General features: G+C 39.9%; 1 protein-coding gene across 7 annotated transcripts in view; it reads left to right on the top strand.

Annotated features, from left to right (window-relative positions):
- The window catches only part of LOC128028917 (RNA-binding protein Musashi homolog 2-like), a 234,461-nt gene that overhangs the window by 59,467 nt on the left and 149,057 nt on the right, over positions 1 to 25,937 (top strand). For all 7 annotated transcript variants that reach the window (XM_052616251.1, XM_052616250.1, XM_052616252.1 and 4 more), the window contains exon 6: positions 2,338 to 2,430. In XM_052616251.1, coding sequence (XP_052472211.1) covers positions 2,338 to 2,430 — 93 coding nt within the window. The remainder of the gene's footprint in view (positions 1 to 2,337; positions 2,431 to 25,937) is intronic.

The raw sequence follows: 25,937 nt of genomic DNA, 5'->3' as shown, positions 1-25,937 counted from the left end.
GTTGAAGTTAGCTTGGTACCTCTCCCACATGACTTGCACATTATTCCCACGAATACCTTAAAAAGAGTACTGTGTTCAGAAAGCTGCCTTCTCAACAGCAGCAAAGAGAAACAAGGACAAGAGAGAGACACTCAGGAAGGACAAGTCCAATAATAAAGGGTTGTCTGGCAAGCTATCTGCTTTTTCTATCTAAGTGGAGGCTAATCAAATTGCACGTTTGGTAGCCTGTTGTCTGTTTTTAATGACTATTTCTTTCGAGCCTTTAGGGTTACAAAGCCAAAGAAATCAAAACAGTGCCACAGACATGCAGACACAGACTTTCATTGTCTTTGTCATTATTGCATCTGAATTCTAATGGGTTAGCCGAGTTAGCAGCACAACATGTTTGCGTGGCATATCTGCTCATTGAGTCCCGAGAGGTGTGCGAGAGAGGGAGCACAGAAGGAGCAAAGGCCTGCTGTTGTCTCTTGTCACCATGGAGAGAAATGGACAGAATAATTGCGTTGTTCTAGGGCCTGAGGAATCCCATCAGCCAGGAGCTGGTGCTGTCAGAGAACATAAAGATGCCACTAAAAACTTAACTCTCCACTGACACGTTGGGCGGCTTGGGCCTGCACAAAACGACAGGGGGAAAGACAGGCAGATTAACCATGGTGGGGTGCAGATGAGAGTGAAAGTGCTTCACAGAGGGTTTGGGAAACAGCCAGCTGAGAAGAGGGCTGAGTGTGCCTGTTGCCAAGATTGTCTGTGATGGATGTGAATGAAGTAGAAATAAATGCTCAGGGTTGCTTAATTCTTACGGCGTCTCCTCGGCTCTGGGAAATACCCGGGGTTTGCTAGAATGCACAATTTAAGCTTATTTTCTCTCATTGTCAATAAGTGCACCCTTTTTGCCGATTTTTATAGAGAAAAGACAATAAGAGGGGACAGGAAATTAGTTCATCCTTGCTGGAAAAACAAGGTTATACTGGCTTAAATTAATTTTTAAACATTTTGACTGATTTGTTGCTGATTGAAGGTAGTTTACCAGCTCTAACCAGCTTGACTAGCAGCATTCCATAAAATTGAAGATTTGCTTTATTGTACATAATTATTTTACCTTCCAAAAGTTTTAGAATCGAATTTAGTAAGGTACAAGTGGCATCTTCCACTTCTCTACCTGATCTGTACGCAAACTGCATAGGCTCAAGTGCTGACTGTGTTAAGATTAAAATCCCCTTCTTAACTATTTTTTCAAAAGATTTCAAAACCAAGTGCAACAGGCCTGTAATCATTAAAAGAAATAGGATTTCTGTCTGTCTGTCTGTCTGCGTGTCTGTCTGTCTGTATCTCTTTCTCTCTCGATCCATCCATCCATCCACATGTATATCCAGCCACCCATCGCTCTGTCGGTTTTATATTCATCCTATATCTATATTCAAAACGTAGGTCAGATCTGAACTTTTGTCTCCAGCGCTAGCACCATAACATATAGTGATCACCTGCTGCATCAAAGCTCTGACAATAAGCACACATTTAAAAGAAAACCACACGGGTCCAACGTAAGCTGGAATTTTACAAGTTTCTGCTCTTTGTTAACTTCAAAAAGGGCTTAACATTGCCTGAGGAGCTCTCTTGTTAGCCGTTATCATTGCCCTTAATGATAGGTGGGCTATTTGATCTCAGTGCACTAGCTCTCAGCACAATTAACGTTGCTGCATGAAGAGAAGTCAGTCTCGGCGCTCCATACATCTCTCCAGCAGGGAGAGTTAATTGTGTTTTGAAAAATAGGCCTGGTTGCAATACTGCGACATCTACTACTGTCTGTTCTCACCGGTTTGAGATCCCGCCAGGCCCGGGGACTTCCAGCTTTCTGACACCTTTGGTTTGTAACTCAATTAGAGTGTCTTTTAAGGTCTATCCATGCAGCCTACTCTACATGCTTTTTCTGAGAACTGTCCTCTGAAACATTCCTATTCCAATTTTCTTAGATGGAATGGGGGATTGAGTGTTGTTGGGTCTTCGCAACACCAGAAAAACACCATTCGCAGCTCAGGTGATTGTGTTCGTGTGAAACCAAAAAGTGTCAAATCTGTTATGTTGCAAGAGAAAGAATAGGTAATGCAAGCAGCATCGCAAGCTAGGTGTTGCCTGGTCCCCAACCACACTCTCACACACTCAACAAATCACACAGTACCTCCTCTTCAATCTCCCCGTGGGACACAAAACCCATAACCGGTCATCTCCCAATTCCCTCTTTTCCAGTTCTGAGCTTCCTCTTTGTCTCCTGTGCGTTTGAAGTCCTCTGAAGTGCTTTCACATGGGCCTAATCTCTTGTCTTCTTCTCTTCTCTTCCAGATGGTCACAAGAACAAAGAAAATATTTGTAGGCGGATTATCAGCTAACACAGTAGTTGAAGATGTGAAGCAGTATTTTGAACAGTTTGGCAAGGTAAGATCACATTTTTTCTTTTTCCCTTTGGCTAATTTCACAGAGAGATGTTTGCATATGAAGAGAAACGCTGTCCTTCAATGGACATTATCAAGACTTTCAAGCAGGCCATTTTAGATGTGGCCATTTAGAGATGAAAGACCAGTGTTTGTCGTTCACTGGATGTAGTAACAAAGACCTTATGCTTAAAGCTGCTGTGTGTACTTTTGTCCATGTTAAAATGCTTTTTTTTTGGACAGCTAGCAAGCCACAAATATGTTGACTTCACTGAAAAGAGTGCATATGTCACAGTATTCTGATACATAAGCTTTTGATTAATTTTGATTTAATTCCTGTTTAAATTAAATTTGATACGATTCATTTGGGTTTATTTTAGTTAAAATGCCCGTTATCCTAATATATTCCTTCAATATAGAAATAACATCTTTCTTTACTAATGCTGTAATTTATACACAGGGTTTTCTTTGAAATTTTGTAAAAAAAAAAAAAAAATTAAGTTAGAAGAACCAAACCGGGAATCAAGCTACACTGATCATGTTGCATAGATTCGAGTCACTAAAAATAACTGAATCAAAAGAGTCATTTGTTATTATCATGTATGTGCTGAGTACAGGCATAGAGTAAAAGATTGATTTTGGGCTTTTATAAATCAGGATCGGGATTATTCAGGTATCTGAAAATCAATGATTTCACCTGTTCCTACTATGTATGTTTTTTAAGCCTGATATCTACCATACACATGCAGAAGACGGATTGTCAACCCGTATATTTGTACGGCCCAGATTAACTTTTCTGTTCGCTGTATGACTTTGAGTAAGTTCGCTGTCTCTCTCTATTTCAAGCTCTGTATAAATACCTAGCTCCATTTGTTTGTAATCAGCTGTGTCTGAGTGGACCCTAACACACACTTGACTTGATTGAAGGACTCAATTATGCAGATGTTTTACTTGCCCTGTGCTGTACATCTTGCCCTATGAGTGTTTTCACCAGCGCCAGTGCTTGCAGCAGACAACCACTAAATCATTGTGATTAAAAGAACGGCAGAGGATTTGTAGCTTCTTAGGTCACAATACTATATTAATCTTGCCACAGCCTGGTTTATTGAGGCATACTTGTCTGCCGTCCTTATGTAAAGCTGTAGACCGTTATTTTGAATGGGCAGTGTGATCCAATAACGCTAAAGACCTCAGTGCTCAGTGTCTCGTTGTTTATAAGTTGCAAAGCAAACACGCAGGCTAATGAAATGTCTCAGTCTCTTAAGACAAGAAAATTACAAATTGACCATCCGTTGGATGCACACTTTTGAGTAAAGGAAAAACGAGCCTTCAAAGTGAGTTCTCAGTGAGTAAGATGCTCATTTGCTGCAAACTCTTGATGACTCTGCAAGCCTGCCCACCTGGAGGTTGGGCCGCACTGTGGTGTCAGTTGAGCTGATATCCGGAGGTTTGTGTATGTGTGCACATAAGGGTGTGTGTGTAGGCCAATTAACAGCGTCTCCCGGCGAGCAGTGGGTAGGGAGCGAACGAGGATCCTGGGAGGAGAGCAGGTGGCATGGGGCAGCAGGTCACAGGATCTGTCTTCTTAGAAGCTGTGTTCTTCCTGAGCGCTTTTTCTGTGCTATGACAGCACACACACACACTCTTAAGCAGCTAGGTGGCATTTATTGCACAACACTGCAGTATTAAGATTTTACAAGCCTTCCAACAAAGGCTCTTTGAGTTAGATCTACTTTTTATTAACAAACCGTCATTTTGTGCTATTGCAGCATGTTGCCTTTTTAATTTCAGAAGAAGGCATGCCTAAATAATTTCACTTGTTTCCTCCAAAACATTTTATATGTGTTAAGACAACAGACTTGGCATGGCTTAATTATAAATCTTGCTAAGATCTTTTGTACATTCGACGTGATGAGAACGTAAATGGCTGCCTTGCTCCCTGCATAAACCTTCATGTGCCCTAATTACATAGGGTGGCTTATGCTTAGACATAGATTTATTGTAATCGGCTTGGCGTAGATCTCCAAACAAAGTACACTTATTCTGCTAAGTTGAAACAACTCCTGTTTACTTCATTACCGCCCTCCCCACTCACTCTCTCTAGCTCTCTCACTTTAGTGTTCGATGCGCTGCTGTGGCCAGGCTTTAGTTTCATTAGGCCTGAGAGTTTTTTCCAAGCCAGTGCTCCGCAACAATCAGGCCTTTATTCCTCCTCTGTCCTGGTTCCCATTTTGGCCTGGGTGAGAGCCAACTTCTACCATTTCAGGGGGAGAGCTTTAACCTCCTGCAGCCTAGATATACATTTCATCTAGCTTGTGTAAGATAATTAGTATAACAATAATAATAAAAAAACATATATATATTATATACATACATACACACACTCACACAAACACACACACACACATACACACACACATACACATACACACACACACACACACACACAGATACACATACAGATCTTTTTAGGAAAATAATGTAGGGGTGGAGTGATCAATATGATATTATTATTTAGTATAAAAAAAATTCTACATGGCCCACATGGCATTCTTTACATCAGCAGGAAGCAGGAAAGAAATGTAGTTTCGGAAGCAGAGAAAATGTTCACATTTTGATTTAAAGTAGTTAGCATTACGTACACTGATAAGTTATTAACAGTAAGACCAGGGCAATTGATTTAGAAAGTAAATAAGGTCAATTTTGGTTTTATGTTGTGTTTAAAAGTGAAAAATCCAATTGAAAATCATCTGGTTTGATTTTTGAAAATCAATGTTCATTCTTCACAAAGCATAATTTTCTCCACAGAGCGTCCTGCTCTCTATTTTTGACATAAAGCAAATGTTCTTTTTCTCTGTGGTTTTGACTCATGACTCACTGACCAGCCCACATTGAACGCTGGACGAACTAAACCATAATCAGTTTAGTGACAGACTGTGTATTGTCATGTTTCTGTAATGAAATGTCACAGTTTTCTCTTTCTCTCAGCTTCAGTATTCAGTGAGGACGGTGGACTGCATGTAATGACTGCATCCCGGGCACTCACTGTTAGTTAATTTAGCATACCTGGTGAACCGCTAACATTTAATAATGGCATTCGATTTACCTCAGGCTCGGGTAATAAAAACAGAGCACTGCTTTATTTTGCAAGCCTCGCTGCATCACTGAGCCCTTAAAGTCTGATTTGATAAGCTTGTTTAACGAGAGGTGTTTGTGGATTCAGTGTGAAGAGTTTATTTCAGATGCATTTTCCTCATGCACACAGTGAGACTGTGGAAACATGACAGAGGTTCAGGAGTGAGAGTTATGGCGTCCGTCCAAAGTTGTCTTAAAACACATAATCTTCCTCTCAAGGTTAGTTCTTTTACACTCGAGGTTGGTTGTGCTTTTCCTCGCGGTTGGTTTTTAGCACCATCGTTTCAGGGTTTATGCCTGACGCGGTGTAAAGCTGCTTTAAGACAATCTCCATTGTTAAAAGCACTATATAAATGATTTGAATTGGATTGAAAGGTTAAAGTGACTGTGCATAAGCAAATAATAAAGATTAACAAAAGCCTCTATGGACTGTATGAAAACGGATAAGATTTAACATCAAACTGTTGCTTCTGCTAAATGTAACTCGTATGTTGTTTTCAGTAAATTTCCACTTCCCTGATTTAGTTTGAAGTATAGAGTGTGCAGCTTCAGCTTTGTGAGCATTTCATGGTTTATTTTCTTTTAATGTCTTAGCAGGAACTTCATTGTCTGGGCAGAGATGTGTTATTTCTTATCAAAAGGCCCTTTGGACTGCTTTCCTCCATAGACTGGCCAGGGAAGTGTCCTCTATTCACTGTGAGGGTTAGCAGTAAATCCCTGCGGACTTCTATGGAGCCTGTAGCCCTTAAATGTTCTCCACACATCAGTGGCCTCGCACAAGTGGGAAGTCACTAACAAAAGGTAGAAATTCTTAAGGGTGGCTGAAATACTCAATCATAGGCTCCCTGCTCTCCAGTGCCCTCTGGAGTGAAGGGGAAAAAAACAAATGAGGAGCTAGTGAGGGATGAAAAGGGAAGGTGAGGAAAAGAAAAAGCTTTCGAACTGTCTGGGATTAGTTTTAAGATGATGCACTCTCTCCAGACTCCTCCCTCCTTCCACTCCCATCCTCCCGTCTCCCTCCCTCCTCTCATCCTTGCCGATCTGAGCCCACACCTGTATTTGTTTCACCAGCAAGTCTTTAACAAGGTTTCAAAATGGCTTTCACAGTGCTTGTGTTAACCAGTGAAACCAAATCTTCTTGTGAAGATTGAAAACACAATTGATTTTGGGTAGGGCTGAGGTCTCCGGCCCAGACCTCGCTCGGTTTCTGTCTCTGTATGCTCTCGCGCGCCTTGAGATTGATCTCTATTCTTCTTTCATTTCGTTTTTTTTCTTCGCCACTGTTTTTCTTTGGCTGAACACACATCCAAAATGTTTTTTGACCTTTTTTTCAAAAATCAAAATGTCACCTCACATTTTAAAACTCCTCTCCAAGAAAGTCAAAGTAATGTTACAGTTTTATTTCATCTGAAAGCATGATTACATAATTATGTATTATTTTTATAATCGTATAATGTGTGTGTGTAAATTATGTATTATGTATGTTCAGTTCAATTCAATTCAAGTTTATTTGTATAGCGCTTTCTACGATACAAATCATTGCAAAGCAACTTTATAGAAAATTATATTTCTACAATATTTAGTAGTAGCTTATAAGTGGTGATCAGTTTATGTGCATATGACAGGAATTTTCAGAAGAATTAATACAAGACGTATGGCAACCAGACCATGCACACTATTAACAGCAATTATTATGTTATTGCATAGTTAGTAGCAATATTTGTTAGTTCTTAGTTAAACAAAGAAACAAATAGAGACATAATTAGCATAGTTGCTGTTCCAACAAAGTAAAATTAATTAGTTTAATCCAAGCTAAAGAATAATAATGCGTATTTGATCAGATACAACTGCAGTCACAAATTATGAGATGCATTATTCAAATGCTTGGCTGAAGAGATGTGTCTTTAATCTAGATTTAAACAGAGAGTGTGTCTGAACCCTGAATGTTATCAGGAAGGCTATTCCAGAGTTTGGGAGCCAAATGTGAAAAACCTCTACCTCCTTTAGTGGACTTTGCTATCCTAGGAACTACCAAAAGTCCAGCATTTTATGACCTTAGGGAGCGTGATGGGTTGTAGCGTGGTATAAGGGTAGTTAGGTACGCAGGAGCTAAACCATTTAGGGCCTTATAGGTAAGTAATAATAATTTGTAACTGATATGGAACAGCCTGTTGCTAACGAGCCAAAATCTGACCCCCCTAGTCTCCTCGTCCACTTTCTCAACCTCCTGAATGTTTAATATGTTGTAATTGTGCGTTACTACCGTTTTACACTTTTGTACATTTATCAAACACTAAAAAAAAGCTTAAAATTTCTTCTTTCATGGCAGCATGCACAAGGGACCTGTCTTCTACCAGTTGGTGTGTAAATGATCTTTAAAACATTTTTCTGAAGGAAAAATAAAACGCAGGGTACCCAGAAGATTTCCCCTCAGTTTCGGCTCAGAAGCTTTCAACCCAACAACTCGCTTACGGTTACAGGCTCTAAAGCACAGGCACCAAGATCTTTCTTAGTGTGACTGTTTGGAAGAAAAAAGAGACAAATGATTTAACACTCTCCCTGACCTTTGTTTGCTCTAAGTATTGGCTGTGTTTCCAGGAGTCAAGGGGGGGGGGTGATTTTAAAACACCCACAGGAGAATTGGAAGTTAAACTGCTTCTTGGCAATGATTTCCATTTTGATTTCACTCTTTTCCTTCTCATCTCCTCAAGTCTGTAGTTGGGCAGTACATCATGTTGTTCAGAACCAACCCAGAGTACATCATTTATAACCTTGCGGTGATGGATTGGACTTTGTTTAGCTGCCTTGTATTCACCAGAATGCCCCTGCACTTTTACCTTATACCCATCAGAATGATAGTTTTCATCTTTGATGGCATTATTTACCTAGGCGTCTTGAAATCACGTCGTCCAATGGAAAAAGATGGACCACATTTGGCTAACTTAATTACTCTAATCACTCTCTGTTAATTGCTTTTTCCTCGTCAAAGTCCCTGCGCTCCAAGATGATTTAAGAGGCATGAAATCTGGAATCAAGGTCTTGTAGATGTCATCAGAGCTGTGGCGACCCAATGTTGTGTTATACAGGCTGACATTAGCTGTGACCCTTAAAACTAAAATGTGTTTTATGGATTTGGATTGTGGGTTGCAGATGGTTTTCTTACTTTTAAGTGCACATTTCAGCTTTATGTTGAAGCTTTACGTAGGGGATAACAAGTTTAAGCTGTGTTCAATTAGTGTTTGGGTTTTAATTAAGATGTGTTTAAGCTTAAGGTTTACAAATAGCGTTGCACTGTTAACATATTGTCTTTTATTCTTATTATAGTCTATAATAAGGTTGTTTTAATATTGAATAAGTGTGTAGTCATTTTACTTTTATGCATATAAACCAGATATATCTTCCAACAGGATCTCTTTGTAAGCACAGATTAACTTGATTGCCTTTGATCTGAGTCACCGGGTCATGTGTGGATAGATGCACCTTTGGGTCTGGTCACATCTGTTTAAAGGGCCAGCCGATTTTAAAGAGATTGAGAAGGATTTTCGAATCCCTCTAACATGAGCAAATCTCAGAGAGATAGCAAGCCTCAAACCGCAGGCTATTTTAGGTTGAAGGGAGAGATGGAAGTTGAATGAAGAAACATTTCAGGAAAAACGCTTCTCTTGGATTTTGGTTAAAAGATCTGCTTTGGCTTCAGCTCAACCTTCTGCATTGAGTGGCACTATCAGATGAGCTGTGGCCATTCCCTCTGTGGCTGAAGCAGCACCGGACGATTGCAATCTTTTCCAACAATTCCTAGGCATAGAGTGCACCAATTAAATCAGCTCGGTTCTCTATTAGGATTTAACCAGGAAAAAAAGGGTCCCATTTCTATAGAGAACATGACATTTCAAATCCCCCTACTGGCACCACCCGTTCACCTGTGGAGATAGCCTTGGAGTGGTAATAACTTTTGACTCAGGGGGGCTTCTGTGATCTTCAAGCTTCCAAGATGTGGCCTCAAATAAGCCTCCACCTGCCAGATTGGCTCTTAGAGAGAGAGGCACTGCTGTGTTCCGTTGTGCCGTGAGCTCACAGGAAGTCTGGACCGGGCTGATATTCGACAAAGCTTTACAGGAACATGGAAGCAAAGGCAGGTTATGAGTGACAGCCTTCTTTCTCTCTCAAACGTGACGGTTGGAAAACAGGATTATCTCAGCCTGATTCAGACCGTGGTCCATTGTGAACTCTGAGAAGCGCTTTTTGGTGATTATTTTTTTAATTTCTCCTTTGGCTGAGAAGATTGATAAGCTCGTACATCTCTCATCAGCTCAAAGAGGCGGATGCGAAGAAATGAGAACATTTAAATGCTCAGCGTGAAAACAGTCAGTGTGAGCTCGAGAGAAAGACGCAGCGATGAGAGAGAAATTATAACTAGAGTTGTCTCTCCTCAGTGTCCCTCCAAAATCTGATTGGGCTGACAGCATGGGTGCGTATTTGGCGCAGGGCTGCCTGCACGCTAACACGCTGTTATACGTCGTGCACGAATAAGGTAGGAAAAAACACATAAAACAATGTCCCATTGGGATAACTACCTCTCCCACTCAAAATGCTTTGAAAGCTTTAAATGGCCTTGTTTCTGTGCCCCACTCTCCTTCCACCTTATGCTCACTAGAAGGTACGGCTTGTTTTTTTTCTCCCCGCAGCATGATGCAAAGCTTTAATGAAGCCTCAAAGGTATTGGACATCATATACAATTACCGGGCTTACACAGCGAAGAATGGCTGTATAACATACACTAGCACTGCGTAAGGGATCCAGTGGACTGGTGCCAACATGGTGTGAGGGAAAGATTGAAAAAGACACATAAGACAGAAGAAACGGCCTCATCCACACACAATTAGAAAGAATCCGCTCAGAGACTCAGCCTCTCTTAAAGGGCATGTCCTCTCAGATGAGTGTCAACAACTGTGGGGCTATTCTGTGTTGCTTCTGTAGATGCAGAGATAGAGCTGGGGGAGGCAAGAAGGGTAAATGGATGAAGCAGATTGAATTGATAAATATATTCATGGCATGCATATTTGTGTGCGCTTCAGCAAACTCTTCATGACTGGGGCAAGCATGTTTGGGGCAAGCATGCAAGGAAGAGGTGAAGGACTCTACAGGCTACAATGCTAATTAACTCAAATGCCGAAGCATTACCTGCCTGCTTTTTATTGTTTTTGTTTTTTAACAAACTCTCACTCCATCCCACTCCAAAGGCTCGGGTTAGGCACAATAATGCGTCTTTGAAGAGTACAGTACAGTTGAAATATGCACTGTGAGGTTTATGGGTTTATTGTCACTGGAGATGGATCCGCTGGAGTGGTGTAGCGAGATGCCAAGGTTAAGTAGTCCCTCATGAAGATTCAACTGATACAGTATGAACAGGAATGGAGAAATTAAGAGCTTTGGTGCATCTAAGTAATAACTATATGCCTATATTTAGTTAAACAAGCAAATTATGTAGTGAATCTTTAAAGCTTGTTGTCAGATTCTGATTGGATAGACACCACATGCTAGAGCGAGTTTGGGCATATCCCTCCGTACTCTAATGACAAACACATTTGCAAAGACAGATATATACCAGACTTCAGGAAATGATACTTCCTTAGGCAAGCCACTCCAGCGCGGAGCCCGAGCACCCGCTGCACTCCTCCCCTATACACTGGCTTCCTTCCCAGGCAGTGATCCTTTTTAGATTTGACTTATGAAAATAATAAAAAAAAACACTCGCAATCCATTAAAATGAATTATATTTTGCTGACTGATTTATCGTCCCCTGAAGGTTTCCAACAAGAATAACTTGCCATTAAATGTCACCTTGAAATGGATTAAAGGAGAGATAGATATTTTAATTGATTTCACTGTCTGAGAATAAGTTTTACTGTGTATTTTAGGCCCTCCCGACAGTCTTTATCAAGGGGGGTATGAATATGATATGAAATGTCGCAGGGATTCTTTTGAAACGTCACCTTGTCCGTTTCATCTTGTGAATGATTTTGATGGTTAAAAAGAAGACTAGTACAAGCACTCTAATTTCTCTGCACAGCAGGTGGTTGACTTCCATCCTACTAAACAGCTGGTGGGAGGGTGGGACGGGGGTGGGCAAAGAAGGGGTCTGGGCCCTGTGCCCTCGTCACCCGCCTTAATGACAACACACTGCTTCCCCAGCGTCCAAACAGCAGCCACAAGCACAGATGTTCAATCTGCGTTTCTGACGAATTGCTGTCAAGACCACTCAGAGACCCCAGAGCATTTTTAAACTGTCCTGTATGTTTGGCTTTCCAGCACTTTCTCTGAATGGCCACATATTTCAAATAGCATCAAAACATGGTTTACAGGGAGTCTGGGGGATGAATTACTAAATTGATGTCGAAGCTATGGTGTTAGTGGTTAAGTTTGATTCTGGCTTGTGACTTTTTTTTTTTAAATCCATCTCAATTCAACTACCATTTCAATGGTTAATTTCTGTTGTTGATAGTAGAAAAAAGGCCAAAAATGAATTGTAAAGCAGTAAACACAACTAACACAACTAAAAAAAAAAAAAAAAAGCTACAAAAACAAGCTAATTGCATGGTGTGTGTCTGTTTGAAGTGCCAACGTTAAGGGCACCCAAACGAAGACTAAATCACTCACAGCATGGCGGCGTCAGGAGAAGAAAGGCCAACTGACTTCAGTTTAGGGGTCCAGACGTAATTAAAATTATCACATGCTGCAGAGAATCAAGCAGAGATGCATGCCGTGTTCTGGTACGATAAATAGAGAACGCGACTGCAAGAAGAAAGCGAGCGAAAAAGTGACTTTCACCCCACCTTCTTCTTCGTTTGATCTGTTGCAGTGGTCCAAACAGGCTGACCGCACCACCCTGGGTGTCATAGGGAGCTCTTTTAAGTCTTTCACAGTCTCCTGCACCTTGGTGGCTTGGAGTCTTGTGCTCGGGGTGGAGGTGTCATCTCTGCTAATTATTTTGTATCAGTAGTGAGTAGGATTTTAGTCATTGATGTGATGGAGGCTACTTTTTGTCCCAGTCCTGTGGTACTGATTGGCTCTTCCCACAATATACCATGCTGGCCATAGTTGGCACAGACTGCAAATCCCTTTGTTTAAGAAGAAGCAGACAGATGGCAATCACCACAGAATAAGTGTGAATGAAGGGGATTTTACTTGCTTTGTTGACCAAAGCCCCCCTTTCTACACAACATGAGCAAATTACAATACTCTGAAGCCATTGGTGATGATGATGTTTTCTCTTGTTTCCTTGTCATTAATGTTCCTTGTTCCATTCTCATCAATGGCTGCATTCACACAAAATGCAGTTTAGGTTTCAGTCCTGTTTTAGAGTGGTAAATAACGTTACTTTGTCTCATAGTTCAGTTCTCAACGAGAGTGACAATCAAGCTGTAAAATCAAACTTTTTTTACAGAGAATGAAGATTTGAGCTGTGTGCTATCAAATATTTTAGATCCATTTGCTGTCATTCTATCATAGCTGTTGCTATCAGTTTGTATTTGAGTAAATTGTAGAAAGACTTTCTGGTGTCATATAAGTTGCCATTTTGATATGTATTTGTTTACTTTGTGTATAGTTCTTGTCATAATACACATAGTCTCCAAGCAGCTTTACAGATTGGATTGGTATATTGTGATACGTTTAATTTGTTCACGGGTCATTTGAGAGTCACAGCTGTCACAAAACATGGTTATATTGGTGAAATTGAGTATATTTTGAGTGTTTTATTTTAAATATATTTTGAAAAAAAAATGGGATCAATATTAGTCTAAATTTGACACCGATCAAATAATGCACTTTTTTACAGCTACAACAGAACTTTCTGATTTTCACTTTCTCCCTTTTACTGGAGGACTGACCTTGCTCCGGCCTCTCTACCCCTGAAACAGATAACAAGCTTGCTCTCTGCCGCTATACTGCTTCCTAACGACCTTTTATTTTATATCTTCCTCCATCCTTCTCTTTCTCACACACTTGCCCCATCCATCTCATTTCAGTTTCATGCTCCTAAACTGTTTAGGAAGAAGAGAAAAATGTGACTCTTTCTTTTAAAAGCCTGCAATTTACTTTGATTGTTGACTCTTTAAAACCATTGAATGTTTTATTGCATTCCAGGGTGCTATGGAAACTGTTTAGTTTGAAATCTTTGTTTTAGTCACCTTGATAGCGCATGACATGTTCATAATAGAATGGTAATGCTGTGAGTGTAACAATGCATGTGTGCATTTTCAGGTTTCTTTGCTAACTCTTCTGTTTTAATGCTTTGTTTTTTTATTTATTTTAAAATCTCTGAACTCGAATTTGACATTTATTTTTGCGAATCACTGCATTATTATTTGCTGCATTTGCATTATACAGTCATTTGACTGTATTTATACCCTGAACTTTTGTCTCAAAATAACAATGTTCAGTACTGCAGAAAATAAAACAAGACATGCGCCTAGAAAAATGTAAAACAAAATATTGGGTGACTAAACAAAACTGTGGCGTCAATCCTGTTAGAGAGTGAATAATTGCATGTTGAATGCACAAGCCTGAATGTGACCTTTCAGAAGCACAAAATACATATACATGTGCTGTTGCAAATAGATTTCATTTTGCACGTCTTTTATATTCCAATTTAGTGGGAATTTATGCATGCCATGGGAGAGATTTCCGAGACTGCGTTCAAGCCTCTCAGATTTGGCGTTTGGAACATTAAACACAATGCACCGTGTAAAAGCATAGCTTGTTTTGAGTGAAGGATTTGAGAGAGAGAGAGAGAAAAGCATAAGAGAGTGAGAATAAGTCAGGGAGGGAAGGAGGGAGTGAATCAAGTGATCTGAGTTTTCCCTACAACTGCCGTTTGTGTGTGCATGAGCAGGATTTTTTGCGTTATGCCTCTGAGTTCAGGAGTCGAGCTTCAATCCTCCGCTTTCTCAATCCTCCACCCCACCCCATCACACCTGATTCACTTTGACAAAAGGCCCTAATGGCTCAATATTTTACTGTGGTTTTGAGAGCAGGTGGAGACAGAGAGAGAGACTCTTGGAGCCCATCTGTCGCATCTGCTCCCCTTTCTACACATGACATTCACTCAGGAGTCTTTTAATTCAGGAGCGCAACTTGGAAAGAGCTCTTCGAGCCTGTGACAAATTGCTGTGAAGCGCAACGATCAGATCAGACTCGGTCGGTCATGCACTTGCGTTATCTGTGCATGTTTCAGCGGATACTAGGTCTGGGCGGTATATTGAGTTTGTACGATATATCGATATATTACGTATAAACGATATGGTATGATGCAATACCATTGAAAGTGGAAAGGTTGCCTTTGATGAGGCAGGATCCATACTTGGCTGGCAAATTTAGCATCGATTGGGGTGACCATAGCTGTACCAACTGTATCATAAACATTGGAGTTACTTAAATGTATTACTTAATAATAATTTATTACTTTTGTATTAAAAACATCACCTGCCTTTCTAAAAACAAACTAATTAGTTAATTATTATTAACTTTACCTACAATCGTAAACACCTGCAATGTAATAATTAATAAAAATATGCACACACACACACACACACTCCTACTACCACTACTACCAGCCTACCAACAATCCTAAGCATCTTTCATAAAAAGCAAGAAAGAAAAAACTAGTACTTAGTCAATTAACAATCCTAAACAACCGTTGTGCAAACAATAAATTAACAAAAGATACTTATTCTATCAACAACTTTACCAGCCTCTATCAACAGTCAGTTAACAACTACATCAAACTCAATTTACAGAGGCTTGTTCCTGAGTCACCGAATGACCTTCAGTTTGCACACTTTCCTGCCTCTGCTGTAGAAGAGGGCCTTTTTTTCCCAAGTAGAGGCCAAACTGGGGAAACTGAGTGTGTTCTCTCAGCACTTAATATCCATTCACACTATCAGAATGCTTCATTACACACCTTGACCTCTGTGGCATTTTCTCTTCGCTCTGGATTTTTCGGCAGCTGTGCAAAAAGTGTCTGAAGAGAGAGAGGGGTGGGGTGGGGGGGGTAGAGAGAGAGAGCCTGATTGTCAGGTGCAGTGTTTTGTAATTACTGTAGCTGCAGCTGTAGAGTTGAACAGTTCTGCTGGCTGGCTTTATTAGATTCTGTCAAACATCTCTCTCTCTCTGCCTCACATACAAACACACAAACACACACACACACACACGCAGATCACCCTCTTCCATCTGAATGCTTATACAGAGAAAAACCAGTTAGAGGAGAAGTGGTCCACACTAATCCCCATCTCACACTGTGATGATAACATGAGTTATGAGTTAGGGTTGCCTTTAAAAATATCACACGCAACCGAGCATTGACTTCACTAAATGACTTCAGCTCTGAAGCCGTTTTATGTAACCTATAAACACAGATTTTTAGTGGTGATCGCTAATGCAAGCAGCACTATTGCTATTGCTTATACATAGTGTTATGGATTGAACAAATTCCTAGTGCTGGTGGTAAACTACATCATTTGTGATCATGCAGTTTATTTTTGAAGAGATGCTATTGCTTTTCTAAAGCCCTGTTCACACCGCCATCGACTTTTTCACTGCTTGTCGCATGTGGCTAGCAATTGATATCACTACTGGGCGTTCCCACTACTGATTGCCTAGCTACCCCATCACTCTCCGCTACAGCAGATGAATCACGTGCTCTCCACTGACTTCACTCCTATTGGTTGTCGCTTGCGAAATTCGCTGTTTATTTGCATAAAGTTGAAGAATTCAGAACTTTTGTCACTTGACTCACATCTCTTGAAATGCCCATATTCCTTTGCCAGTGGTCACTGTCGCTCGTGTCGCAGAAAGTCACCAACTCTCCATTGAAAATGAATGGGATTATATCGCTCTGTTGCTCTGTGTTGTTGTTCACGGTGTGAATCGGGCTCAAGTAACTAGACCTACTCTAAAAAACCTAACAAACAAAAGTATCTTACATATCTGAGACTAGAATATCATAGAATATTATATTTATTATCTTTGAATTAATAGTATTAATGTCTTAATTAATTGATCTCTGTTTTAGTTTATTTAGCAACTACCTTAGCAACCACCCAGAACCACTGGCACCATAAAAAGGTTTTGTATGGTTATGCATTTCCTTTAGAATATGTCTAAAAAATAGTTTTTATTATATTTAAAATAGTCATGCATGGTTACTCTGTTATACATTCATCTGTTTTCATGGTCCTGAATGTCTCTGACGTAAGTGTATCTCTGGAGCTGATGACTGAAGTAGTTATAATTAGCAGCAGTATTGTAAGAGATGCGAGGAGAGAGCAGTGAGTATCCGTCATCTGAAGATGCCCTGACCTCCGCTAAGATTTCTGAGTCAGCAAGAATGACTTGACCTACACACACTTACAGCCTCACAATATTTCCCCTTCATTCTCTCTCTCTCTCTCTGTCTCTCTCTCTCTCGTTTCCTCATTTCTTACACAGTCTCAGAGGTTCTGCCATCTGGCATGTAGGCAGCAGTCTTTATTTTATGTCATTTACAAAAACATCATTGGCATTTCACGCATCATATACCCAAATGTGTCCTTCTAGGGTGGCAGGTTCGGCCACTTAAAAGTGAGTCTATGATGTTAAAGTCAACGTGAAATAAAATTAACCTGACTTACACTAGCGTTAATCACCCCCCCCCCCCCCCACAGAAATGCTTAGTAAAGTGAAATAAAGACATTTATAATGTAACAAAAGTTATATTTCTTTTTTTTATTCTTGTGCACCAAATCAGTATATTATTATGATTTCTGAAGGATCATGCACTGTAAAATGTGATAATTTGACTTTAAAAAGTTAGGAAACCAATTGCCTTAAAATTTCTAAGTAGTGTGTTAATTTTAATTTTGGATAACTTAAATCAGTTTGTACAGAAAACTTAATATAATTCATAAATGACACCATTCAAAAGTTTGTTTAGATCACAGATCGACTCCACCTATTGGTGGAACTGCGCATGACCACTCGACTCAGAAACGTTAAAAAAACTCATTATATTAAGTACAGCTTAAGGCTGGTTCACACGGCAGGATAATTAGGCCGATTTGAGCCCCGATTCACCCCTTCCGACAATCTTAGGATGCTCCGATTATCGTAAAATAATCTGATCAAATATTCCTGCCGTGTGTGGTGTCTTAAGACCGCTCTCCTCTGCTCGGAAGAACATCGGGACCGCTCCGATCTCAAATCGGGGATATCCAACAAATATAACAAATGCAAATAAAGTCGATGGGCATAACTACATCCACAACTGCAGTCCATCAGAGTACATGGAAACGAATATATGAACATTTATTTCAACGGTTATTAATCTGTGTAGTAAGTAACAACATTTCTATGAGATAAAACAACAACTTTCCTCCATATCATGATGTAGCAAGTATAGTCCATGCTCGCGTTGTCTCCACCTCTTTGACCATCGCCTTTTCTTATTTTTTTTTCCCGTTAAAAACAAAGCACAAACTATGGCCACTGCATCCTCTTCGTCCGCCATGATTGTTTACTCTGAAGTCACGTTTGATCTCGAGGGATTTTGCGAGATTTCACGTATGACCTGGGAATGCTCGGGAGTCAAATCGGTTCATGTGTGATGTGTTGATATTGCTGTGTGGCTGCACACCACACACTGAACGACCAAAACTGTTAGACCCGTGATTTTTTATCGCCGTGTGTGGGGTCTCTCAGGTTTGGAAAATCGGCCGACAATTTTAAAATCGTCCCATGTGAACCTGGTCTTACATGAATACATTTAGTTTAAAGGAGCATTCCGTAGGTGCTGAAATTTCTAACCGTTACTGACACCATTGGCCGTTAGAGGAACTGCAGCCAGTCTCATGCTCGTTCTCAGTGCGCAGAGGAGCAGGCTCTTTTTTTTTTTTTTTTACTTCGAGGAGTGTCTGTGGGTGTCTGAATTGTGCTGGAGGCTGGTCGCTTCTTTCCATCCGCAGAGTCCATTTGAAAACACTATTGCTGCTGCTTACTATAATGGCTGGCGTGCCGTACGGTTGTAAGCCCAAATAGACGAGAACGCGCATGATGTCACATTTTGTGAATTTTCCCACCAATTCGGGCCCGACTCCTCCACACACAATTGAGCATACAGGCTGATAGAGGCAACCGTGGTGGACAGTCGAGGTGTCATTCTTTTTTTACAACATGGTTGGCTCATACATGTACAATTGAAAACTCTATCTCAAAGATTTTTTTAAGTAAAAACCTCCACATAGCTCCTTTAATAAGTTTGTGTGCTAAAACGTTAGATTACTCTGTTACACTTAGCAAGATCCACAACTTTTTAACAAGTTAATTTCTGCCACCTAGTTTAAAAAATAGACTTAGCATATCCTTAACCCTTATTTTTTTCAACCATTTCCCTTGATATAGAGCCCTTTTTTCAGTCAGTTCCCAATGGATAAATTGAAGTAAAATGTGTAGTAAAGGATGTTTAGTGTTGACTTTAAAAGATTCATTGACTATTATTCACATTAAGGGGATAAATTCATTTTTTATAATTTATTAAGATTGATACAGAGTTTTTTTTTTTTTTTTGGTCTGTATGTTTAATCTTATATTATGAAAAACAGAAAACTCTTCAAATTTGGTTCAAAACTTCCTGTGACTGTAACAGTGCAGAAATTTCAAGATTCAAGAGTGATCGTGACTGGGGCATCAACTGTGGAATCACAGCTCCAGCACTCTTTCACACCTCATCACACTCAGGCTGTGATAACTAATCACCTCACAGGTACAGACTATGATTTAAGGTAAATCAAAAATGTAATAAAAAATCCCACCCTGCTAGAGGGTTGAATGTCAGGTGAAGTGTTATTTTGTCAAATGGGTGATAAGACCATTAATCCACTCCAGTGCACCCTATCCAGAGTGACACTTACAACAGCAGTGGGTGGTGATACAATGATTTCAACAGCAGAAGAATCATGGTTTCCCCTACTTTTTCTGTTATCCCCACTCCTCTCCTTTGCTTTGTGTTTCTGAGATGGGTCATCTAATGTGTCAGACAGAAACCTTAAACCATATTGTATGTATAAGGGAAAATGAAGCTGCATCTTCAAAAAATGTAATCAGACAAATATATATTGTGTATAAAAAATAGTTTTTACCTTGCAATATAATTCGCAAATGACATTGTTCAAAAGTTTGTTTAGATTTTCTAATGTTTTTGAAAGTCTCTTATTGTATTATTGTTTATATACTACAAATGACTTTTAATTTTATACACTTCAAATTTTTGTGACGTAGTGGTGACTGTACTTCTGTTGCTCAAGTTAAATCACATCAACGAGAATTCATTCTACTTGTACATATCAAACCATAGTATGAAATCTGTATTATAGGGGGGAAAAAAGTATTTTGTGACCTTTGACCTTTTGTTTTCTGACCCAGTCAAAGCAACAAGGAACACTTTATTGTAGCATTAGTGTTGTAGGCAGAAGTTAAATAGAAGCATTGGCCAAAATATACAATGTGTAATTAAGTGGTTGGTGGAAACGTTGCTGTGGTAGGCAGAAAGTCTTAAAGGTGAACGGTGGGCATGTGGTCACCTGCTCAGACTTGAAGACCCCTGTTGCTAGCACACTCTGCGACTACCTCTGGTAGACTTAGAGGCTGTTCACATATCGTGTCTTTTGCGCGCTCAAGCTCGTTATTTCCAATGTAGATGCGCGGTATGTGTGCTCATAATGGACGCGCTCGTTTTTTCCAGGCGCGTCTGCACCACATTGAGTTAAAAATATCTCAAACATCTTTTCAGCGCACCGCAGGTCATGTGACAAGAACCAACCAATCAGCTTCATCCTTTCCCGTAACAATGTTGAAAGCTCAGCCAAGATGAAGGAATTTTGAAATAAATTTAGTAGAAGAGCTACTGCTAGCGATTTTTAGTGCTGCAAATTTATTTATCCTTTGCTGAAATTTCCGCATCTTCATGGAGAGAGCAGGTCAAGGTTGCTTGGCAACAGCAGACGCTTTAGGAGCGCAACTGCCCGAGTGCTTTGGAAAAAAGGAGAAAGCGACGCGCCTAGCATTTTTCACGCGTTTTTAGGCGCGACATGTGAACGGCCCCTTACAAGATAGTCTCATCTGAATGCATGACTTATACAGAGGGGAGTGTTTTTTAGTTTTTTTTCCAGGAATGACCTTGAATGTTGGGGGGTCACATGTCTGGCTTTGTTAGTACCCTCCTTCAACAGACCTGTCCCCTTAACTTCATCCCCATTGTAACCTCAGCCCTCGGCAGTGAGGCTGACCTTCATGTGCTTTAACAACAGCGGCGAGTGTAAGAGAACATTTAAATGTCTGCCAAGAGCCCATTACACCCTCCAGGAAGAACGGAGCGAGGGACTATCTTTTGCAGCTTGTTTTCTTAATTTGATCAGTCATTCCTCGGCGCTTAGCTAACTCCACAGCAAACTAGATTAACTGCAATATGAAAGATCGGACTGTTGCAGTTACTTCTGCCTGTTTACATTGGTAATTACAGAACAACACACACACACACAGCCACCATCAGCTTACGAGAACAGTTTAACAGCGCGGTTATCCACAGCCTAAAATTGACTCTTTTATCTGACCTTAGATCAGCAAATTTGCCATCTTTTCGGTTAGGGGAAGGTGCATTAGTGTGTTCTGGAGTCGGAGCGTGAAGGACGGTTGGCGTTTCACCTTGCTCTGCCCCTAGTGCCTGTGTCCTCTTAAAGCCAGTGGAGAGCATCAGCTATTTACTGTCGCTGGCTCGCAGCACTGCCACCCAAAAATAGAGGCACAGTAATCACAATTACACAGCCAGGGTGGAGGGCTGAAGTGTCATTTAGAAAAATAATCAAAAAGTCATCTCTCTTTCTCTCTCTCTGCACCCTCCTCCCTCTTTGTCTCTCTCACTCTCTCACTTTTCAAATCTGGCACAGTTTCAAGTAGACTTGTTCAAAGCCATTACTGGAACAGACTAAAGAGCAAAGAAAAGGCTGATAAACGACAGGGAAAATGGACAGATTGTATAGGGTGAGAAAGAGTCGATTGGTCTCTCAAAAGCAAAGACTACAGAGGGTATGGCCAGAAACACTAGGTGGGCACTGAATTTCACTCTCGAACCAGGAGAGTTTTCTTGACGTCGCTGAGAGGTCTTATAGTCCTACTGGAATTTAATGCTTAAGCAGGGATTATGGGTTCGGACAAATGTTTTGATTAAAGTGTTAAGTGTCGTTTAACGATTCTGAACACCCCCCATTTGTGTTAATGCATTGTCGTTAGAGTCAATAAGAAAGTGAGTACTTTAATATACCCGCCATTAGCACAGTTTGATTTACTGATCACATTAAGGCTTGCGGTTGTAAAATGAGTTAACTTATTTAAAATACGCAAAGCTCTGTATTCTGACTGTATTCCTTATTTATTCTTGTCTCGCAGAGCTTTCTTTGACCTTTAAAATGCCATACATGGCAATCTGCATTTTGGCCATTTCACAGACATTAAGCCAACAAACAATACTATAATTGTGTTTAAAGCTGAAAAGATTCCTCAGCCACCAAATGTAATCACACTGATGGTCTGATAGACTGAAGCAATTTAATTTCTATTGAGGGTCACAGCAATTTACTGAGTGCTAATTCACTTTAAAAATGCTAATAGAAATGTATTGAATCATCTACTGTGCATTTACAGAGTGCTGGGAAATAGAGGCTAAAAGGGTTTGTTTAAGAGGCTTGTTATGGGGACCAATTGAATGTCTGTGTTTGTGTGTACATGAGTATGCTATTTGGGTAAATCTCATGTACAGATCACTTTTCACACACACACACAAAAAAAGAAAACCCTAAGAATTCATATTATGGATATATAACAACAAAGAAACATTTAAATATATAATGCATACAAAATAATAAAAAACATCTGAAATTGTGGCTAATCACACCTAACATTAAAGGGTTAGTTCATCCAAATGGAAATTGTCATTAATGACTCCAATTCCAAACCTGTAAGGTCTCCGTTCATCTTCGGAACACAGTTTAAGATATTTTAGATTTAGTCCGAGAGCTTTCTGTCCCTCCATTAAAAATGTATGTACGGTATACTGTCCATGTCCAGAAAGGTAATAAAAACATCATCAGAGTAGAGAGGGGCAGTTAGAATTTGTTGAAGCATCGAAAATAAATTTTGGTCAAAAAATAACAGAAATTACAACTTTATTTAGCATTGTCTTCTCTTCCGGGTCTGTTATGAGCCCGTTCACAACACTGCAGTGATGCTGCTGACGTACAATGCTGCTGACGTGTTATCTTTGTTATTGTGCGCACCAGAAAATATGTCAGCAGCGTCGTACGAACTCACAACAGTTCCGGAAGAATGTCTGCATCACGATGTTGGAAGATTTGCATTACACTGCACAAATGTTCACATGCTTTTTATTGAGGACTGTTTCCTAATCCTGCGTGTAGACTACAATTCTGGCTGTTCTGACTCAGTCTGTAACTACGTTTACATATGTAAAGGATTTGCCACTGATGATTCAAACACGAGTTTTGAGCAATGTACAGTAGCGTTTGTTATTTGCTGTTTCTCTGATCACAAATGCAGACATGGTTTTATGTTTACGCGGCACAACGTAATGTATAAAAACACAGTAGTCAGTAGTACATCATTATAATCCATAATTATGTCCCCACTGGATGCAACAAATGCCTAGTTTATAATGGATTTTAATGGTTTTGTCGTCGCACTGGGCATGAAATTATGGTAAGGGACATAACATTTCCGTCACAGCTTGAGGTATTCGGCCAATCACAACACACTGGATAGCTGGCCAATCAGTGCAGACCTCACTTTTCCGAATTATGATCTTTGTAAAAATCAGGGGGGCAGGGTTTCATATTTTTTGAAGCATATTTTTTAAATGTGACCGTGAATGTATCGCTCATGCTCACCAGAAAAGCAAAGACCGCTCGAAAAATGTGCTGGGAGGAAATTTCTATACTTGTTCCTGATTGGAATAGCGCTACTGCGCTATGACATAGTGTAGTAAAGCTGCACTGGGCAAAACTGGTAAAATGACGCTACCCTCTCATTCACTGATCTGCTCCCCACTGTGCTTTGCTCATGATAATACAAAATAAAAAATAAAATATTGATATTTAATATTAATATATTTTCTGTTTTAATAAAAGTGTGGTTATTTCATTGGCTTTTTTTTTTAAATTAAAAAATCTTACACAATTACTTTATATTATTTAATAAAATAATAAATAACTGTTACAAAGCATTTTCTACTAACTTGATTGGTGTAGATATCCGCCCCTCAAATGAGCATCTGCTTTTAATTTGTGTAAGTAGCAGCAAAATTCTCCCTGAGCAGTGCTGTTATAAGAAACTGCTGTGCTTGTCTGCATCTTCCTGGTTGCCTGGGCGGATGCGGCTCTCCCTTTTCCCTGTGGACCCGGCAGCACCTGGGCCTGTGATGCAGCTGCACAGGGTCTTAATGCAATTAGCTCTCTTTGCCTGTGAGTCGTGTGAAGCTCGGCCTTGCCGCTGACACTTAGAGAGATGAAGCATTTGCTACACAGCACACGCAACACCGGAAGCACTTGCAAACCACACTGCTGTTGTATATATGGTTTAAGGCTAGCCTTTAATGAGTTTCAACCACACATGTAGCGACGAGGCTAGCAGTATGTACTGTCGCCAACTATATGCTGACTAAGTCACACACGTTCGATCCCATGTGTTTTAAATCATAGTCTGCAGGGTTATAAATCACCTCCGGCGAGGCGGAGGGTGATTTAGGAGAAACTTGTGTAGTGCTTCTGCTCGAGGGTGTTAGTACATGAAAAGTATGTTGGAGAAAATGAATGGGGTAGTGTGGCGGTGCCGCTCGCTGTGATATCGGCACATACACAAGCAGATGTGTCTGCAGGTTTTTATTTAGCGCCATGGATGGCAACAAATCTGTAAGCATCCTCAATATCAAAAAAGGGCTGACATTCCCTTCAGCTCTCTCAGCAGTTTTGGAGTGCATCATGGTTACATGTTTGGCCCTTTGGCTTTTGCAAAACTAGCATGTGAACCTACCTCTAATGGTGCTAGGCCATTTCTAGGGTGTTTGAGCTAATTAAGGCATTGCTGTGGTGTTCTAGGTATGTGCTAAGTAGTGTTATGTTAGTAATCATTTAAAATAATAATAATAATAATTTTTTATTGGGGGGGGGGGATTTTAGTCATTTTATTTGCTTTTGTCATTTTTGTCTTTTATTCGTTTTTCAGTTTTAGTTATTTTAGTACTTTAACTTATTTTATTTCAGATAGTTGCCAAGACAACATTTATCCATTTCGTTTATTTTATTTTATTTGGAACTAAAATTATTGTAATATTTTTGTTAAAACTATGTGGTGTTACTAGGCGTTTCTAGAGAGTTTCTAAGTACTTTGTTAATGTCTGAATTCAAATTTTGAAACGGTATATCTTTTTGATTTCATTCTGCTGTGATATTGTAAAATCCTAATTTGATGTTCTCTCTAACTGATGATGTAAAGTTTGATCAAATATGTCTTGCAGATGCCTTTGATCATAGGCTGTCAGTAGCATCTGCAATATTTTACAAGAACTCAGTGACCATCTGATCTGTGTCTTTTCAACAGCTACTGCCGATATGGATGATTTGTATTGTATTTAAAATTGTTGTGTACATCAATCACGCACATTTTTTCCTGTTATCTCCATACGTTTGATACACCCCAGATAAACTGAGCTCCTTCTGTTGCTTTGAATTGATAAAATCTGTTTATAAAATATTCTTAATATTTCTCATTCTTTTATTAGTCCATTCCACATGTTCGGCTACCAGGCAGCGAGCTGTGTTTTTCTACGGGGCAGGTCAAAACAGATCAACGCACTTCCTTTCACAGCGTGACTAGAAAATATCAGGGGACAAGCAGGACCTTTTGAAGATGCAGCTGCATTTGCTTTCCTTTTCATTTCCCTGAAGGATGATACTCAAGTTTTTAAGCTGTGTGAATTAGGGATGTCAAATTTCGATTATTTCCATGATCGATCGTCGTTTAAATTAACGATCAATTAATCGATTAATCGTTAACCATAATACTGCAAAACGCGTCTATTGCAGGCACGCAGTCAGCGGTATGACAGGATGTGCAAAAGCCACACACACACACACAAAACGCTTTCTCACTTGAATTAAAGAGGTTTTAGTCTGAATAAAATGCTAGTAGCAGGATTATAAAATGAATAGATGCGATTATGACCATTTGATAAAATGAAGAGAGCGCGCCATACTTTTGAGGTCATTTTACTTTGTTGAC

The sequence above is a fragment of the Carassius gibelio genome, chromosome A15 (assembly GCF_023724105.1).
Source record: "Carassius gibelio isolate Cgi1373 ecotype wild population from Czech Republic chromosome A15, carGib1.2-hapl.c, whole genome shotgun sequence".
NCBI classification, from domain to species: Eukaryota; Metazoa; Chordata; class Actinopteri; order Cypriniformes; family Cyprinidae; genus Carassius; species Carassius gibelio.
Note: the sequence above shows the minus strand (reverse complement) of the source record. Positions and strands in the feature narration are given on the sequence as shown.